Source organism: Perognathus longimembris, chromosome 28, assembly GCF_023159225.1.
Source record: "Perognathus longimembris pacificus isolate PPM17 chromosome 28, ASM2315922v1, whole genome shotgun sequence".
Lineage (NCBI taxonomy): Eukaryota > Metazoa > Chordata > Mammalia > Rodentia > Heteromyidae > Perognathus > Perognathus longimembris.
Genome location: NC_063188.1, coordinates 107145482 through 107164249, shown reverse-complemented (window position 1 = coordinate 107164249; position 18768 = coordinate 107145482). Strand labels below are relative to the sequence as shown.

General features: G+C 37.3%; 1 protein-coding gene across 2 annotated transcripts in view; it reads left to right on the top strand.

Moving 5' to 3' along the window:
* The window catches only part of Frmpd4 (FERM and PDZ domain containing 4), a 309408-nt gene that overhangs the window by 230663 nt on the left and 59977 nt on the right, over positions 1-18768 (top strand). For both annotated transcript variants that reach the window (XM_048335948.1, XM_048335949.1), the window contains one exon: positions 473-575. In XM_048335948.1, coding sequence (XP_048191905.1) covers positions 473-575 — 103 coding nt within the window. The remainder of the gene's footprint in view (positions 1-472; positions 576-18768) is intronic.

Here is an 18768-nt window from a genome sequence, read left to right as displayed (position 1 = left end):
ATGTCCAAGTTGTTGCAGCATTGGTGCAAGGCATGGTCACAACTAATTGTCTACTTGTTGGGAGACAGTTGCTTGTACAGGTTCAATAATGGAAGTACAATCTGTTGACTAGCAGCTTGAGTAGCCCCTGTGAGCTTGTGTAAAATGAATTATCCCAAATTCCACCCCTGCATGAGAACAGGATTGGCAGGTGATTCATAAGCTTGTTAAACTGAATCTGAATCTGAAGTCTGAGTCTAAACCAGGCCTGTGAAATTTTAGATAAATGTAGATTCCTGAGCTTTATTCCCAAATATTTTGATTTTACTGGTCATAATAAGCCCATAACTGGGCTTCAGACTAGTCCAAAGAACACTAGGTGTGGCCGGCTAGTTTGGAGTTTTGGTTTACATGGTGTGTTCATGATGAGTCATGATGGAAAGAAGTTTCCAATGAGATGTCTCACCTACTCTTCCCTCTTGTTTGTCCCCAGGGGGGCCCTCAGAAGGGAAGCTGATCCCAGGAGATCAGATTGTAATGATTAATGATGAGCCAGTCAGTGCAGCACCCAGGGAGAGGGTCATCGACCTAGTCAGGTAAGTGACTCATTCACCTTCCCCTGCATCATATCCTGTCTCAAAGGCTACTGAGACCTAATTTAACAAAGGAAAAGCTTCCTGTGGACCAATGTAGGATAAAAGCATAAGCCTATGTGCTCACACTATTGAAAATACTGATGATCCGGACTTGTAATGTGAAAACACATGATCCTTAGGTTCAGAATGCTAACTTTTTCTCTCTGTTAATCCTCAGGGTCCATGTGCTTTCAGCTAACATTTTAAGACTCCTATTTCCATTGCTTTATTTGAAGGCTGAATTTTTTCCTCCAGAATTACTAAAATGTTGATTTTTTTATAATAAGGGAGATCAAAAGGCAATACCTAAAATATTAAATGATGAATAATTATATAGCATACATATTATATATAAATATATTCATTTATTTGTGTATATATATACATATATATATATATATTTCCATGGATAGCCAAACAGAAATTCCAATGAGGTATTTTCAAACTTAATTGAGTATTTAAGATCAACAATGGAGGCAAATGGATAATTAGGTCAATCCTATGGCAGGCAAAGGAATAGTTGTGGATATAATGTTTGTTGTGTAATATTTTTAATTAGGCATGGAAAGGATTGGCTCCTTTCCTAAGTAAGAAGGCATTAAGAAAGTACTGTCGAATGGGTACCAGGGACTCACATCTGTAATCCTAACTACACAGGCAGCTGAGATTTGAGAGATCCTGATTTGAAGCCAACCTGGGCAAGAAAGTCCTTGAGACTCTTACCTCCAATATACTACCAAAAAGCCAGAAGTGGTGCTGTATCACAAGTGGTACAGCACTAGTCTTGAACAAAAATGCTCAGGAACAGTGTTCAGGCCCTGAGTTCAAGGCTGAGAATGAGGACAAAAGAAGGGAGGAGGGGGAGGAGGAGAAGGAGGAGGGGGAGGAATTGTTGTCTTCGAGAATTGGGACATCATTCATCAGACATTGATCATGTATTTTCCAACCTCCAGAAAAATAAGTTCATATTACTTGTAAATTACTGAGCCTGAAGTTTTTTATATAACAGCCCATGGCTTTAAGGCTGTCATTCCACTTTAGTCACAGCCTTATATAACTGGCATCTTCACAGCTAGATGTGAAACTCATACCTGGACTCGTGGGATATCCGAATTTCCAAAGACCATATAGAAATAGGTCCTCAGATTACCCTACAAATGGAAAAAGTGGCAATGACTATAATCTTTCTGTGGACTAGGAGTGACAATCTAGGGAAAGACTTGGTTTTAGAGAACTTTGGGGAGAGAGTTACAATGTCACCATTTAGAATCAATTCTAGCCACATCAACATGGAGATACCCCATCTAGGCAGGCTCTGTGCCTTCTATATGCTTGCATCCTGAAGTGCTACATTTGGGCACTAATAGTAAAAGTTGCCTTTTGTTTTCTCATGGACACATGCCCTTGTGATGGGTCCAATTGATTTCTGGGCTGGGAAAATAATGCAAGAAATAATATGTCTGTGTTTGGGTTTGTTATTACTGAATTGCTGGCTGCAGGACAGAGATGGAGAAAAAGCTATCTAAAAATGTGAACACTTCCTAGCAATCTTACCTGGGGCATTTGCAGGTTTTAAGAAAAAATAACTTTTCCCTCATGATTTCATACATTGTCAAAGAAAATGGTATCTCTGTAAGCAAAACAATCCCATAAGAATTTATATGTTATAGAATAAATGAACTGGTTAAAAGAGAGGGTGGCAAGTTAAAAAGGCTGGGATGCAGGTTTCCATAGATTTTTCGTAAGCCTGTGGGCTCAGAAAGGCTTTTACTTTTCTTTGCTTTTATTGAAACAAGGTTTGTACCAGATTTTTACTAGTATGTAGACCAGGCTAGCCACAGGCTTAATCCTCCTGCCTAAACTTCCCAAGAACTGTGATTATAGGTTTACACCACCATTCCATGGTTACAGATTTTTAAAGTTGGAAACAATGAGTAATATTGTGTGACACATGAAACTTCAAAATCCATAAATATAATTTTATTAAAAAAACCTGAACCATTCATTCACATTTGATGTAAGTGTTCTTTCTCCCTATAATAGCAAAGTTGAGCGGAGACCTTTTGTCCTAGAAAGCTTAAAGTATTGTCAGATCCTCTACAGAAATAAATTTGCCAATTTTTCTATCACCTAAGAAGACCAGAATTATATTTTATTGTATTTTCTTTAGTTAAGACATATTTAGACTACAGCCTCAAATACTCTACCCAAAGAATTTCTCTCATGAAGGAATTTTGGCTATTGTAGTATTTTCACATGTGTGATAAAGAGATGGTGGTGTTTTATGTGGATTGAAATAGAAAACATACAAGCTTTCCAGCTCTTCTTGAGCTGTGTTCTAAACATTCTGTTTGAAAAGATGTATTATTCCTGTAAAAAAAAAAAGATATGTCTAGATACTCTTAGAGGAGGAACACAAAGGCTCAATGCCTATGTGCCTCTAATCATATAACACAATATTTATCAAAGTGAAAAAATCATGCAGAGACTGTCCTATGATTGCATAGCACTGTTATATTAAATACAACATTAAAAATAAGAACAGTAGATAAGGGAACTCTGGTGAGGAAAAGCATACAAGCACATAGCATCTTTCCTCAGGAGCAAGTTGGTGAGACCAACTTCTTGCTTGTATCTCCTTTCCTATCTTCTTCATGAAAACTCAGGTCTCTTAGCAAAATTTTGAGACTTGACCAGATCCAAAGAGAGTGGAATAAATGGGGGTAAGATGGGGGGAGGGGTCAGCTGAGGCTTAAAATCTTCTATGCCTGGAGAAAGAAAAGCAAAGGAATAGCAGTCCAAGAAATATCTAAACACACACAAGCCTTTAATTGGTACAAGTGTGAGATAAACTGATTGAATATAGTTTCTTTTCTCCAAATTTGAGTCTTTTTCTCTACTGGCTTTGCCAGTAGAATGTGATTGTAAGACAAAATCTAAAAAGCACTCTCAGATTTCTTCTTCTTCATTTTCCCCCATCCAACTATGCATTCTATGAGCTTCCACTTATGTATTTATTGGGCAATTTCAACTCAGAAGGAGAGACAAAAATTTTCCCCATCACTGCCTTCAGTCATGAGCTGCTAGATCTTCTTTTCCTGTTCATTAGTCTCATTTTGAGCAGAACCCAAAGACACTTTCATTTGCTAATATCCAGTTTGAAGCTCAAAGTTAATGTCATTACCGTTCGTTCTAGCTCTTCCTCTCCTTACAAGTCATACTCAACTAGACTCGAAGTGGGATTCAAATCTACTAGACCATATCACTATCTCCTTTTTAAACATAATGAATGTTGTGGTTTGGTTATTGTTTCCCAAAAGCCTATAGACTAAGGCTTGGTCACCCGCCTATGATACAGTTTGGGACATGGTAGGACCTTTAGGACGTAGGGAAGTTAAATTACTGAGATGTGTTCCCTGGAAGGCGATAGTGGGACCTTGACTGCTTCCTCCCCCTTTACTTCCTGCCCACCATAAGGTAAACAGACCTGACCCATCATGCATTCCTGCTATAACATATTGTGCTGCCACAGGCCAAAACAACAGGACCAAACAACCAGAGATGGAACCTTTGAAACTGTGAGCCAACATTAATTGTTTTCCCTTCACTTTGACTTTCTTAAGAGTTTTGTCAGCAATGGAAGACTGATTAACAAAATAGGATATTTCTGGTACATAAATATTTCCCTTTCCCTTCTAAGGGAAGAGGTAGAGGCCCAACAGGGCGATAGAAGAATGAAGTCTTTTTGATGTACTGTTCATTGTTAAGGTCCTCTCAGTTGACTCTGGTGCTCCTCTGACTAACACTTGCAGCTGATTTCCTCTGTATTTCTGGTATTTTTATGCTAAGTATCTTGGCTCGTATATAAGTTCTTTTGGTGGCTGAAGATGGGATAACTCAGAGGAGCCACCCTATTGCATCAACTATCCCTTTAAGTTTTGCCTCCAGTTCTTTTACTTCCCTCTCTACTGGTTTTCCTGACTAGCTCTCTTGAATAAGGCACCAACAAGACCAGTCACTTTTCAAGATATCTACTTGATCTTTCTACACAGAAGAGAAAATAAACTCACACTAAACCATGAAACTTCTGACTGCTTCATGGTTCTCTTCCCCATCCTTTCCCAGTCTTCTTATAAAGACTGAGGAAGAAGAAGGGAAGAGGTTGCATAGGTAGATCAGAACAAATTTTGCCTTCTATTAGAAGGTTCTAGGGGATCATACTTCTTTGCCACTCATTTTAGAAAGCACTCTGATGGTCAATTTTAGAAATATCATAGATAGTGACAAAGACTCGATTTAAATTAGAATGTAATTTGATATTTTAGCATCAGATGACCTGAGCTCTGAGTTTCATAAGAAAAGAGACTTTCATTGATCTCTGTTGTAACCAACCAAAAATAAAGCTTGGCTCATATGAAATACTTGTTAAAATGTGTTAAATGGACTTAAAATATTCTTTGAAAACTACAGACTAGGTTCTTCCACATTGCCATAGAGTACTAAATTCTGTAGATTTAAATATCAGCCAGGATCCATCCCTCAGAAAACATTCATTTATTTCACATATTTTATACTTTATTTTTTATTATCTTGAAGTACTTGTACAGAGGGGTTAGAATGAATCTTGATCAATGTCACCCCTGTTTTTTCCTCCACCTCACAACATCATCCATCTCATCAATTTCCTCAGCTACATTTTCACATATATACATTGAATATTATGACTACATTTGCCCACCCTTCTTCTTTTCATTTATCTGCCACCAATCCTCCCATCCCCTTGAACTTACTGACAATACATGTTCCAGCTTTCTGATCTTCATTTTATTAAACTGTAAATTAATTGTTCACAGGTATTATACCACTAGACTCTTCCCCTGAATATGACATATTTAATTCACTTCTTTATCAAACATTTTCACCTACCTACTACATGTAGAACCTGTAACCAGGCACTGATACAGGACCAGTGAGACAAATCCAAGCTTCAGATCACTTGTAGTCTAGACTACTATGAACCTAACATTGTCATTAATACAAACAAACCCTCATATTGAACACATGGGTGATTGCCAATTTCTAATTCTAAAAAAACTTAGACTCTGGATGCTATTGAAGTGGTAAGCACCTCATCCTAAAGCATGGTCCTTGTTAATCTCAAGGCAATCACATTACCTGTATAAAAATAATATAATCCAGGTAGCCACCAATGGCTCATACTTGTATTCCCACCTATTCAGGAGGCTGAGATCTAAGGATTCCAGTCAAAAGCCAGCCCAGGAAGCCCAAGACTCATCTCCAATTAACCACCAGAACACCAGAAATGGTACTGTGGTTCAAAGTGGTAGAGCAGTTACCTTGAGTTAAAGAGCTCAGGAACAGTGCCCAGTCCCCGAGTTCAAGCCCAGTGACATAATAATAATAATAATAATAATAATAATAATAATTAATAATAATAATAATAAATGTGAACCTTTAACTAAATGAATCAAAGTACGAGGGCACCATGCTAACCAATGACTTAAACCTCACTAAATCTTTGGGTTCCAGTGGCTCATGACTATTATCGTTGCTACTCCAAAGGCTGAGATCTGATGATCACAGTTCAAAGCCAGCGCAAAGGTAGTAAAGTCCATGAGACTATTATCTCCAAATAAACACCAAATACCTGGAACTGGAGCTGTGGCTCAAGTGCTATTCTTGAGTGAAAAAATCTTATAGACAGCACCCAGACCCTGAGTTTTAGCCCTAGGACTGGCATTCAAACAACAACAAAAACCTCATTAAACCAAAAACTTGAAATAGTGTATATCTCACTAATGAAAGTACTTGTGCATTAGAAAACTTCCCTGTGCCTTCCACAAGTTTAGCCATTTGACTGCTATAAGGTGTACTAATCTACACTTTTAGCTCTTACAAAATAATATCTTTACTGGGCTTCTCAGTCAATAAGTATTTTAATGCATATATTTTATACAACATGAATTCCCCTTCCATTTAATAAAATACCCCCATTTTCTAAGGAAATTCAGAAAAACACTCATCATTTTAATATCACTGTAAAATTCTCTGTTTAAAAACTGGCATCCATGTGCTTGCCTAAGTAGTTTAGTCTTGCTTTGTTCTTTTCCCCTCTTTGCAGTATAGGCTCATAGGTGGTTTTTTTTTTGTTTTCAGATACATTGGTGTTTCTTAGTGAATTATTTTTCTTATCATTTTGTTGCCTTATTATAGAAATTCATTATTTTTCTTGAGAAAATGAAAGAGTTTCTTGGAGACCAATTTACTGCTATAGTAACCATATTCAGGTCTTTTCATGTAGCCTCAGAAAGAGCCATAATTGCTGCACTGAAATTAGATGAGTTCCATTCATTTCATAGTTTTCTATGTTGTTACCTCTAGCATCTATTTTATAGTGGTCAGGAGAAAAATCTTCGAAGAATATATGCCCTTTGCAAATTATTATATCCTTCTTTAAAAGTATCCAAAGAGAATCTTTTTTGTTTTTTTCATAATTAAAAAATTAACTTAAAACACTTTTACATGTTGTATTTTTTAAGTATGGAGTATAATTACTCATAGGAATATGCTTCATTCCCCAAGGCTAGCCAATACAATTAAATTCTTTGAACTTCACCAAACAGTCATTAAGTATTGACTCTGTATGTCAAGTAAGACACTGAGCAAGGATAGATTTCTGTTCTCACAATGGGGACCTCAAATTTTTCACACCATATTTAGAACTGTACAAAGCTTGTAGGGAGCACAGTGCTTGGGAGAAATGTTTGAGAGTGGATGGAAGAGGCATATTAAGGAATGGAGTTTGGATGGTAAGGCATAACCATCAACACTGAGGGAAAGGACAGGTTTATAGATGGAAGGGAGGGTATAAAACAGATTTTTCATTTGCTTCTGGAGACCTCAAACACTCTTGATGAACACATACTTTCCAATCTTCAGATAAAGGAAATATATATTACCTAGGTAGCTTCCCTGAACTATAGGCTCAAACTTTTGTCCAACAAAGTTCAAGTTATACTGGATGTACTAGCTGAACTAGCATTTTTTGGATTAGTGTTTCATTTGAAAATCTGAAAAATTCTATGAATGTATTTCTCCACCTACAAGGATATCCTTGTATGTTGATGTCTATATATATATATATATATAATATTGTGAATATATATGAGATATTGTGAATAATATTAGAACGTTTCTTTTTAATATTTTTATTTTATTTAAGTAGTTATTCCAAAGGAGTTGTCATTCCACAAAGCAGTTTATGAATATAGTGCCCCTTGATCAATGTCACTTCTTTTAACATTCTCCCCACTACCGCTTTCCTCGCTTTTCTTAATTTTTAGGTTATGTGTTGAATTTTCTGCCATTTAACAAAGCAATTTATGTATACAATGCATCTTGATCTGTATCATCCCTTCAATATTTTCATCCCCTTTCAACTCACCCTTTCCCTCACATTTTTCATTTCTGTGACATATACAATGCATTCTTGCCTGCCTTATATTCATTTTTACCTGTTCATTTTTCTACCCATTTCCCTTGTTTTCCTTCCAAGTACCAATTTCCTGGTATTTATTTTTCAAGGAAATGTGGTATATACACACAATAGAATTCTAGTCATCCATGAGAAAGAATGAAATTGTACCATTTGTAAAGAAATAGAAAAACTTGGAAAAATTATAAATTAAAGTAAGCCCAACCCAGAGAAACACAAGTTGCATGGTTTTCTATCATTTGTGGGAGCTAGAATGTGCCTATAAATCTAGAAGTAAACACACTGGGTGGTATCCAAGTGGTTATAAATGAATTAACTGAAGTATTATGGACTCTATGGAGAGTGCAAATAGTACAATTCTTTAAAAAGACTAAGTCTGAATGTTTCTTGATCTCTGAACCTAGTCTCAATTTTAGAGCCTTGACCGTAGACTTTGAAAATTCAAAGTAAGTACTGTGGATTGGGCTCACATTATTGAGTGAAACTTGAGTTAGGGAGACTGAAGCACTTGCTGGTGATCAGAGCAAGAAGGAAAGGACCCACTGACAGTGGAAGAAAGCCAATACAAATGTCTAGGCTCTAGTCTGCCGAAGGGGTCCAAGCCTGACTATCTGGCATACTAATTCCTCCTTTCATGGTAGGCCCAACAAATAACAGAATTTAGCGTAGTAAACCTGTAGGCACATTTCCAGGTTTTTGTTACTATACACACATAGCATATCTCCTATCTCAGATTTGCTAAGGAATTACTTTGATATTAATAGGGAGTGATCAGGGGTACCTGCTGTTGCAGTCAGTAGAAGATTGCCAAGATTATTAAAAGCAATATTTAGAGGAAGCTCATCTAAGAATTAGAGCTCAGCTTGTTTGTCTTTTTATCAGTCCCTCCTCATCTCATCTGGGTTATAATGGAAAATGGAATCACATCATGTCCCAGGAAAACTGTACCTGAAGAATACATTAAGAAGGTCACCTTCATGCCTAATTTCATCTGGGCTTAGGTGCATCATAGTACTTCTTAGTAAAATAACAAAGAACCATCTACCAAGCATCCTATCTATAAAATAGGGATGATGATGTATGATATAATAAAGGCTTATTATGGTAAGAATAGCGAGCAATGTCAGGAGAAACACAAAGAAGCAGCTTATGGTATGCTGACACTACAGATTGTGGTCTTACCTAGTATACCTTGCAGGATATGTGTTTTCTGACAATTGCAAATTACCAAGCCTTGGAAGAAAGAGGTCAGCAATTTGAGAAAATGGAAAGTATGAGAAAACATTGTAATATGGATAACGTGGGAAAAAAGGATGTGAGTTCATAGTGCAGAAGAGTTATAATGACAAATAATGATGACAATTAATAAGAAGAATAGCCTCACCCAGATTACTTTAATATCCTTAGAGTCTGCTAATGACCATCTCCCACTCAGTCATTAAAGCTTTCCATTATTAGAGATGCTTTTATGCAACCCATGTATGCAAAGTGAATGTTGAAGATTGAAGACTCAGAACAAATGTAAGCCAGAATATGTTTCCAATGATCTTGTAATGTTGCTGCTACTGAATGTCTTAACATCTTACTTATAATAAGAGAAAAATGATAGACAAGAATTATTGGACCTATACATCCGTCCTTTGGAACTACAAATTTACAATGGATTGATGCTAAGTAGATAAAAAGTTAAAAGAAAATCATCTCAGTGAGACATTTTCGTAAGGCTCAGCGCATACTGAACACTAACGTATAAGTTTCATTCCTAAGAAAAGTTTAGAAGATAGATACCCAAAAGTGGGGCTGCTGGGTCATAGGGGAGTTCTATATTTAGCCTTCTGAGGAATCTCCATACTGCTTGCCAGAGTGGCTGAACCAGTTTACATTCCCACCAACAATGAAGTAGGGTTCCCTTTTGGCCACATCCCCTCCAACAATTGTTATTGTTAGTTTTCTTGATATATGACATTCTTACTGGGGTGAGATGGAATCTCAATGTTTTTTTTTCAAATTTTTATTATCAAACTGATGTACAGAGAGGTTACAGTTTCATACGTTAGGCATTGGATACATTTCTTGTACTGTTTGTTACCTTGTCCCTCATGCCCCCCTTCCTCCCCCCTTTCCCTCCCCCCGCCAGGTGTTCAGTTCACTTACACCAAACAGTTTTGCAAGTATTGCTTTTGTAGTTGTTTCTCTTTTTTTACCCTGTGTCTCTCAAATTTGGTATTCCCTTTGAATTTCCTACTTCCAATACCAGTAAACACGGTTTCCAATATACTCAGATAAGATTACAGAGATAGTGTAGGTACAACCACAGGAAGGTGATACAAGAACATCCTCAATAATAGAAAATACACATACACATAGGACGTTAAAAGTAGTTACAACTGTGATATAACAATTGTTTCCATAACATGGAGTTCATTTCACTTAGCATCATCTTATGTGTTCATAAGAGTATAGCTATTGGGCCTTGTGATGCTCTGCTATGGCTTGCCTAAACCTGTACTAATTATTCCCAATAAGGGAGGCCATAGAGTCCATGTTTCTTTGGGTCTGGCTCACTTCACTTAGTATAACATTTTCCAAGTCCTTCCATTTCCTTACAAACAAAATCACAGTAAGGCCACCAGCACAACAATGTTCATCGCAGCACAATTTGTCATAGCGAGAATCTGGAACCAACCCAGATGCCCCTCAGAAGATGAATGGATCAGGAAAATGTGGTACATATACACAATGGAATTTTATGCCGCTATCAGAAAGAATGACATTGTACCATTTGTAAGGAAATGAGGCACTGGGCAAGATGAACTATCCCATTTTCTAAGTGAAGTTATCCATGGAGTTTCACTGAAGTAACTTTGTACCTATCTGATCTAATTTACTTCAAAAAGTTAGAAACTCAGCAATACTTGCAAAACTGTTTCGTGTAAGTGAACTGAACACCGCATGGGGGGAAAGGGAAAGGGGGAGGAGGGAGGGGGTATGAGGGACGAGGTAACAAACAGTACAAGTAATGTATCCAATGCCTAACGTATGAAACTGTAACCTCTCTGTACATCAGTTTGATAATAAAAATTTGGGAAAAAAGTTAGAAACTCTTTGGGTCATCACCAGTATACCACTGCCAACACTTTCTTAGCTATTTGGCTGTCATCGTGGGTGCATTTACCACTCATGTGCCATAATGAGACACAAAATAATCTCCAAGGCTTATTCCCTCAAATATCTTGATCCCATCCCAGATTTCTGATAAGGAAAGAATTCTTCCATTTCACAAGAACTGTCTATGAGTTCTCCATTAGTTCTTCCCGAACAATCAGTTTCTAGAAAGATACACATGCCTACCCTTTCATAAGCACCCATAGGTCTGTTGCCTTTTGCTTTCCCTGAGGAATATCCTATTTTCTCCATCTTTAGACAAGTTTTCTTTATGGGGAAGAGTCAACTTTAATTTTATTAACTATTTTGTAATTTTACCTTTAATTCCTGGAATAACCTCAACATTGGGTAATAAATGTTTTATGGTCTGGCAGACCAAATGAGCAATGAAATGGAGTGATCATAACAGAGAAAAATGAAGGGTATTAAGTTAGGAGGAAAACTTGGAAGTATTTAAAAGATTACCCATGTCTCAATGGAAAGAGATGTGGAACAAAAAAAGAAAATAATGTAAAGTTAAATCTTGTCTATGGTTTGTCTTGACTATGTGTGGCCTTGGGCAAAGAACTGTGTCTTTCACATATAAAAAGAAGGCATACCTTACCAAGTTATTGTAAGAATTAGACAAACCAAAGTGAATAAAGCTCTTGGAATAGAGACAGTTTATCTGCTCTTACTAAATCTGAGTTGTGGTCTTCATCAAATTTCTGATGGATTTCATCGTCACAGCCGAGTGATGGAAAGCAAATTGCTTAGCTCTCAGGGTAGTAGTCTCCTCCTCTACAAATGTGGCTAACATTTGTACTTCGAAGCCTTTGTCTAAAAAATCAAATGGGGTGATATGCCTGAGAGCACCTTGGGCCTAGTAATCAGGCCATTTTGTGAAAGGCTGTCATTGAATTCAAGACCCAGGACTGGCAAAAAAATAAATAAATAAATTTATTGATAAATAAGGAGGAAATGGAAGCCAGCAGAGTGACCAGGCAGCAATTGTGACATAATTGCATTTTGATAACTTGCCATAGACAGAGGACTTCATATGTACATTTAAGTGATATAACACACACAAGACCTAGGTTCTATTTCAAGCAATCTGCCAAAAAAGAACATGAATAAGACAGGACTAAAGGTGGGGGCAGGGAACAATTGTTTAAAGGAACACAGAATTAAATGAATAAATAACTTTTCATTTCAAAGGCATTTCTGTCAGTTTTATTACTGGTATCTTTAAAATCACTCATTGCATAATTTCTCTTTATTTTGAATTTTAATATGCTTAAACGTATGTATAGGATATTGAAGATATTATCTATTTAATGTCTCTTAATAGTAGTAGGAATATTATTAACATTATTTTATTTTGTAGCTCCAATATGTGCTTTAAGCTAAAGACTTGTGTTAAACAGTGAATGAGCAACTATGGAAAAGATTCATTAATTTCACATTTGTATTCCTGTGGTTATATATAATCATTTGCCTATTTGACTGAATATACCCTGATATATTAAAATGATCATTCTGAGTGTCGATAGTTGTGTTAATGGGCCACTCTCAGTCAATATTATTTGTTAAGCATATTGAAAAGCTCAGAAAACTCAAACAACTAATTAAATGTTACAATAAGATCATTTCATGATAAATAAATACATTTAATTTACCTTCTTCCTGGGAAACTGCAACATTTCTTGGTCTTTCAAGTGTTGTTGTTTTTTTTTCATTTTTGTTTGTTTGTTTCTTTTTGTCAGTCATGGGGCTTGAACTCGGCCTGGATGGTGTCTTTGAGCACTTTTGCTCAAGGCTAGTGCTGTACCACTTTGAGCCACAGCATTACTTCCTGTTTTTGAGTGGTTAATTGGAGTCTCACAGGGACTTTTTTGCCTGGGCTGCTTTCGAACTGCAATACTCAGATCTGAGCCTCCTGAGTAGCTAGGATTACAGGTGTGAACTACTGGCGCTCAGCCCAGATGGGGTTTTAAGGAATATATTTCTACATTATTCACATCATTTATAGTTGAAAGTGTGGATAAACTTATTTTTCCTCTCCTAACTAAACCAGCATAGAAGCTGCACCATTTCCCTATTCTCTTCTTTTTGTTAAGATACAAAGTTCAGTAGCTCAGAAGGGGCTTGAAGGAAAGAAAAATTGTGACCTGTGCTAGGAATTTTGCAACAACCTCTGTCAACTTGGACATGTAACAATTTTCGAAGCCTCATCTTCCAAACAATTGGGACCTTTCTTAATTGTGCAGATCTGTCCTTAAATGGAAGGGCATTTAACAACTGTGACTCTTTATATAAAATCTTGGTGGTGCTTTTCAGTCATTAGGGGTCCTCCACGCCATCAAGAGCTACTAGAGATAATTCAAATTGATTTTTTCAGCTTAAGCATGCTATTGTTGCAAGTAGATATGTCTTTTCTTTTACTCAGGAAAATACACTTCTCAAATTCCTGTAGACAAATGGTTTCCTGAATGGGAAAACTACTCATGAGCCCATTGACAAAAGAGAAGGGAAGTAATGAGGCAAGTCTTGTTCCTAGTCCCAAGCCATGGAACAGAGTTCAAGAGACGAGCAGAGCAAGGATCAACATCTTTCTACCTGGTGGGAACTAAATGGTGTGGTAGTAGAGATGACCATGTTTATAAACTAAATAAGATGACAGTGGATTTTAGTTATAAATGGGATCTGTAATATATATTGGATTAAATCTTCAGGACTAAGCAAAGAGGGATCCTTTGAACACAAGTAACATACAGAAAGGGGTTTTATATTCTCTTTCCAGTCTTTTGTTAGCTTGTTTATTTATGTAGTCAAAAGCATTTCAACTAAATTTAGAAAAGCACAGAAAAAAGTGAAAATGAAGTAAGTGGTATTTATTAAGCTCTCCTTTGGGTAACATAGACCAAGTTCTTGCACATCTCTCTTAGTGAGGGTCAATTGTTTTGCTTAAACTTGGAACAGGATTCTTCATGTGCTGACTCTGCACAGGGCTCCAGACTATACTAGGAAGTTCTGTAATCTGTACAAGACCAGTTGGTCAGTACTTATTAAAGGGAGGAAGGAAGCTGAATGTCCATCTGCCTATGCACTTTCATGAATAGCATGCTTCCTACCATTGTGGGGTTGAAAATAGGAATAGAAAGATAACAAAGGGAGATATGAGGAAGTGAATCTCATCTCCAACAAGACAGGAGACCCTACTTGTTCTGCAAAAGGTCTAGGTCGATTTAAAAATGATTCCTCTCCAGGGACTTTTAGATATTGAGTGGCTCAGATTGAAGTGACTGGTCGGATGACCCACTAGAAGTCATTTCCTGAATTTGAGATCTGTCACCCTTCCAGGAAACTTGCATATCCTAGGGAAAGGTAGAAAATCTTCCCAGACAGAACTATTGTGTTTTACCCCAGCCAATTAGGTAAGAGCTGAGATTAGAGGTACACTATTCGGAAAAAGAAAGACATCTTCTAAGTATGAAGTAAAAATTGCATGTTCATTACATAGTCTTGTTTCAATTTCTTACATAAGGCAGTAAGTAGCATGGAAACTGATCACTATCTTTAGTGTCCCTTTTGCACTCTAAAGTCCATTTTGAAATCAGTCACTCGTGGTTCATGCATGTATTCCTAGCTGCTGAGGAGACTGAGATCTGAGGACCATGGTTTGAAGCCAACCTGGGCAGAAAAGTACATGAGACTCTTACCTCTGATTAAGACAGCAAAAATAGACTGGAGCTGTGGCTCGAGTGGTTCAGTACCAGCCTTGAGCAAGAAAGTCAAGTGAGAGCACAAGGCTCTGAGTTCTAGACCCCAGTACCAGCACCCCCCCTCAAATAATCCATTTTGATTCTACATTCAAACATAGAAGTCCATATTTTTCGAATTGGTCTGGCTCCAGATCAGAATTCAATTTTATTTCAACATTTTGGCTGGCTAGTATTTTGCATATTTTAAATCTGTTTTATTATATGCCAAATTATGTAACACCATATTAATAAGCTAGCTAAAAACAACATAAATGTTAAAAATCCAGACTTATTTCTAGACATGTACACTACGCATGTTAGAAAGATTGTAATAAAGGGGGTGGGGGTAAGCACCAGTAGCTCATGCCTGTAATCCTAGCTACTCAGGAGGCTAAGATCTGAGGATTGTGGTTCAAAGCCAGCCCAGGCAGGAAAGTCCCAGAGACTCTTATCTCCAATTAACCACCAGAAAATTGGAAGTGGTGCTGTGGCTTAAAGTGATAGAGCACTATTCTTGAGAGAAAAAGCTCAGGGACAGCACCTGGGTTCTAAGTTCAAGCCCCATGACTAACAACAACAAAAAGGTACACATTATCATTGGGCATAAACAACTATAATGTCTTTCATCCTCTTATAATATCAATGTCTCTGCTTTTTTGTCTGTTGCATTATGAGTTTATATCAATTAATTAAATGTAAATTTGTTACCAATTCTAGGTCAAATAAAAAAGAACACAGAAGACAAAAGACATTATTTTCCCCTATATAAGAACTTATCACTGATAAACATTCTTTAGCTCCTGGCTATTGTTCTATTTATATTTTTATGAAGAAAATAGTCTATATCTCTGTGTCTAACAAATAGGATTTCTCTGTAGGGTGAGCTTCTCCGTTTTTACAAGAAGCATGACAGAGTTAAAATTTCAATACATGCTCTGAAACTATACCCCAGGGTGTTTTCAGTTATATTTAATGTTAAATCAAGGATATTAGAGATAGAACAGACTGTTCTCCATTGAGTACAATCGACATTATCAGCTCAGTAAGAATTCCAGAAATAACATTTTGGGTATCTGGGTAACTTGGAATTTGGTAATTCTGCATGTGTTACATTTCTTAAGCACAGTGAGCTACCACTTTCCATTATTTGACAAAGTACAATATGTGGGCAGACCTTAAAAGTGGCCTTCCCTTGTAATTTGTTTTCTTTTCTCTATAAAGTCCCTCCAGGGCTCTCAAATATGCAACATGTTTTAAAAGTAACAGAGCTGTGATTAGTAAGTGCCTGGCAAGCAGAAGAGAAAGGAAGACTATTCAAAATAGCTTAGGCACAAAAGGGAATTTACTGGCTGGCAGAAATCAAAAGGATGTGAAGTGAACAGACACAGAGCTGGGTGTTGTGACTCAACTGAGTCAGAAATCTTCCATCTTCCATATTTTAGCTGGGCCCACATCCTGTGTTGTTTTATTTTCCCCCTGGAGATATCTCATCAATGTTAAGATAGTACAAGTGTGTGTATATACATGTGTGCACACATGCACACACACACACACACACACACACACACCTGCATGCACAAGTTCTAGTACTGGAGCTTGAAGTCAAGTCAAGGACTCTCACTCTCACTTGGACCTTTTCACTCAGATCTGGTACTGTCTCACTTGAGCCACACCAGCACTTCCAGCTTTACTCTGGCTAAAGATAAAACTCTCTCAGATTTGTCCACCCAAGTTATCTGTGAACCAAGTTTCTCAGCTCTCAGATTCCTATGTAACTAGGATTACAGATGTTGTTAGGTCATGAGGGTATCAGAATAAAGAGCAGAAAGCAAGCTCAACAGACTTTTACTTTGGGTAAAACTCAGAGAAGGACACCATAGTCCTCTAGCCAGATTGGAGAGACAATGAGGCAGTTTCATATACCTGTTGTCACCTTTTATTAGGCAGAAAGAGTGAAATTAGGCAGTGCAAGGGTCTGGGGTAGTTTGTCACAGGAATGACAGCAGGATGGGAATAGGCGAAAGGGGCTTTTGTGCAGAGATTGAATCTAATCTTGAGTTTTAGGGAAGCATCTGTTTTCAGCAGATATATCGACAAATGGTAGGGCCCTCAATTCACAGGTTATCTCTTTTTACAACCACAGGGTACATTTGGGGAGACAGAAAAGAGTGGGGGATAGTTCAGATTTAGCAAAGTCTACCACGGGGGCAGTTTTATGGCTGTCAAGGGCAAAGATGAATGTTTTAAGTTTCCATCAGGTGTGAGACATCAGTTCCTAGCAATACACTGTTTGTATGCACCAACTTGTGTTTCCCCATCAATCCAAGAAGATTTCCAAAGCAGCTTTCACAGGTCCAGTATATTGGGGATCCTATTCGTTCACGATATTCCAAAACAGCAGAACTGACAGAATGAGCACACACAATCAGAGAGGCAGAAAACTTCCAGAATAAGTTGTCTGCGAGCTGGAGAGGCACAGAAGTTGGTAGTATGGCACAGTTCAAAAGGCCAGAAACTTCAGAACTGGGGAAGCCCAAGTCAAGTTCAAAGGCCTCAAAACCTCAGAGAGCTGCTAATACAAGTCCCATTGTCCAAAAGTCCAAGACCTTGGAGCCAGATGTCTCAGAATAACAGCACTACATAACACATACTGCTTTAAAAGGGCAAGCCAGAACACTTCTTCCTTTTTGTGTGTTCCACCTGGTCCCCCAGATGTTGGATGGTGCTCACTCAGATTGGGGCTGGGTTTTCCTCACTCAGTTGACGGACACAAGGCCTATTCCCTCTAGGTATGCTATAGACATATCCAGTAATAACGTTTTTATTAATTCTCAATCCAGTCAGGTTGGCACTCAAAATTAACCACAGGAAGATAAGGCTGAAGTATTTGCCTATCTCTGTGCAAAGCGGGGGGGTGGGTCAGACCCACTCAGATCTCCAAAATCTAAGCATAAAAGAGGTTGTTCCAATGTTAAATGCACTAAGTTCCAGTGAAGCCAAAGAAACAACTGTCACTACAACTGTTCAGTCATGGTGGTTGAGAATAAAATGTTCTACAAATATTTTGTTATGGAAAATCATAATCAGAGAAAATAGTGGGATGTTCCAATCACTTGGCTTCAAACGCCATTAACTGAGACTCTATGCCAAAGAGCAAGGCACTTTGTCAACCTCAGGTGATATTTGAAGCAAAACCCAGACATCACATCATTTCGTTTATAATAACTCAGTATTTATCTCTAAAGAATAAATATTCTTTGTAAGAAATAAAAACAATAGAAAACATTATCACACCTTACAAGTTTTAATACTTTCTAAATGTCATAAAATTTCCAGGCATTATTCAACTCTGTTCCATAGTCACATAATTTCTTATTACAGTATATTTGAATCAAGATCCAAATAAAATTCATATATTGTGATTTGTCAATGTGTCTTTTAAGATCCTTTTAATCTACAGCTTCTCTTTCCATCTCTTATTGCCTTTCATTTTTTTATTTATATTGCTTTTTTAAAAGTTATTTGTCTTGTCAACATTCTTAGGGCCTGGATATTACTGATTGCATCTCTGGGTGTCATTTTACATACTCTCTGTCCTACTGCATTTCTCCTGTGTCTGGTGTTCTCCCTTATGATGCGTGTTGTGTAATTTCATTGTTCAGGGCAGTATGGTAACTCTTTTGGTGATGTCAACAGTGATTGATAATCTTTGCCAGATCTATTATTTCAT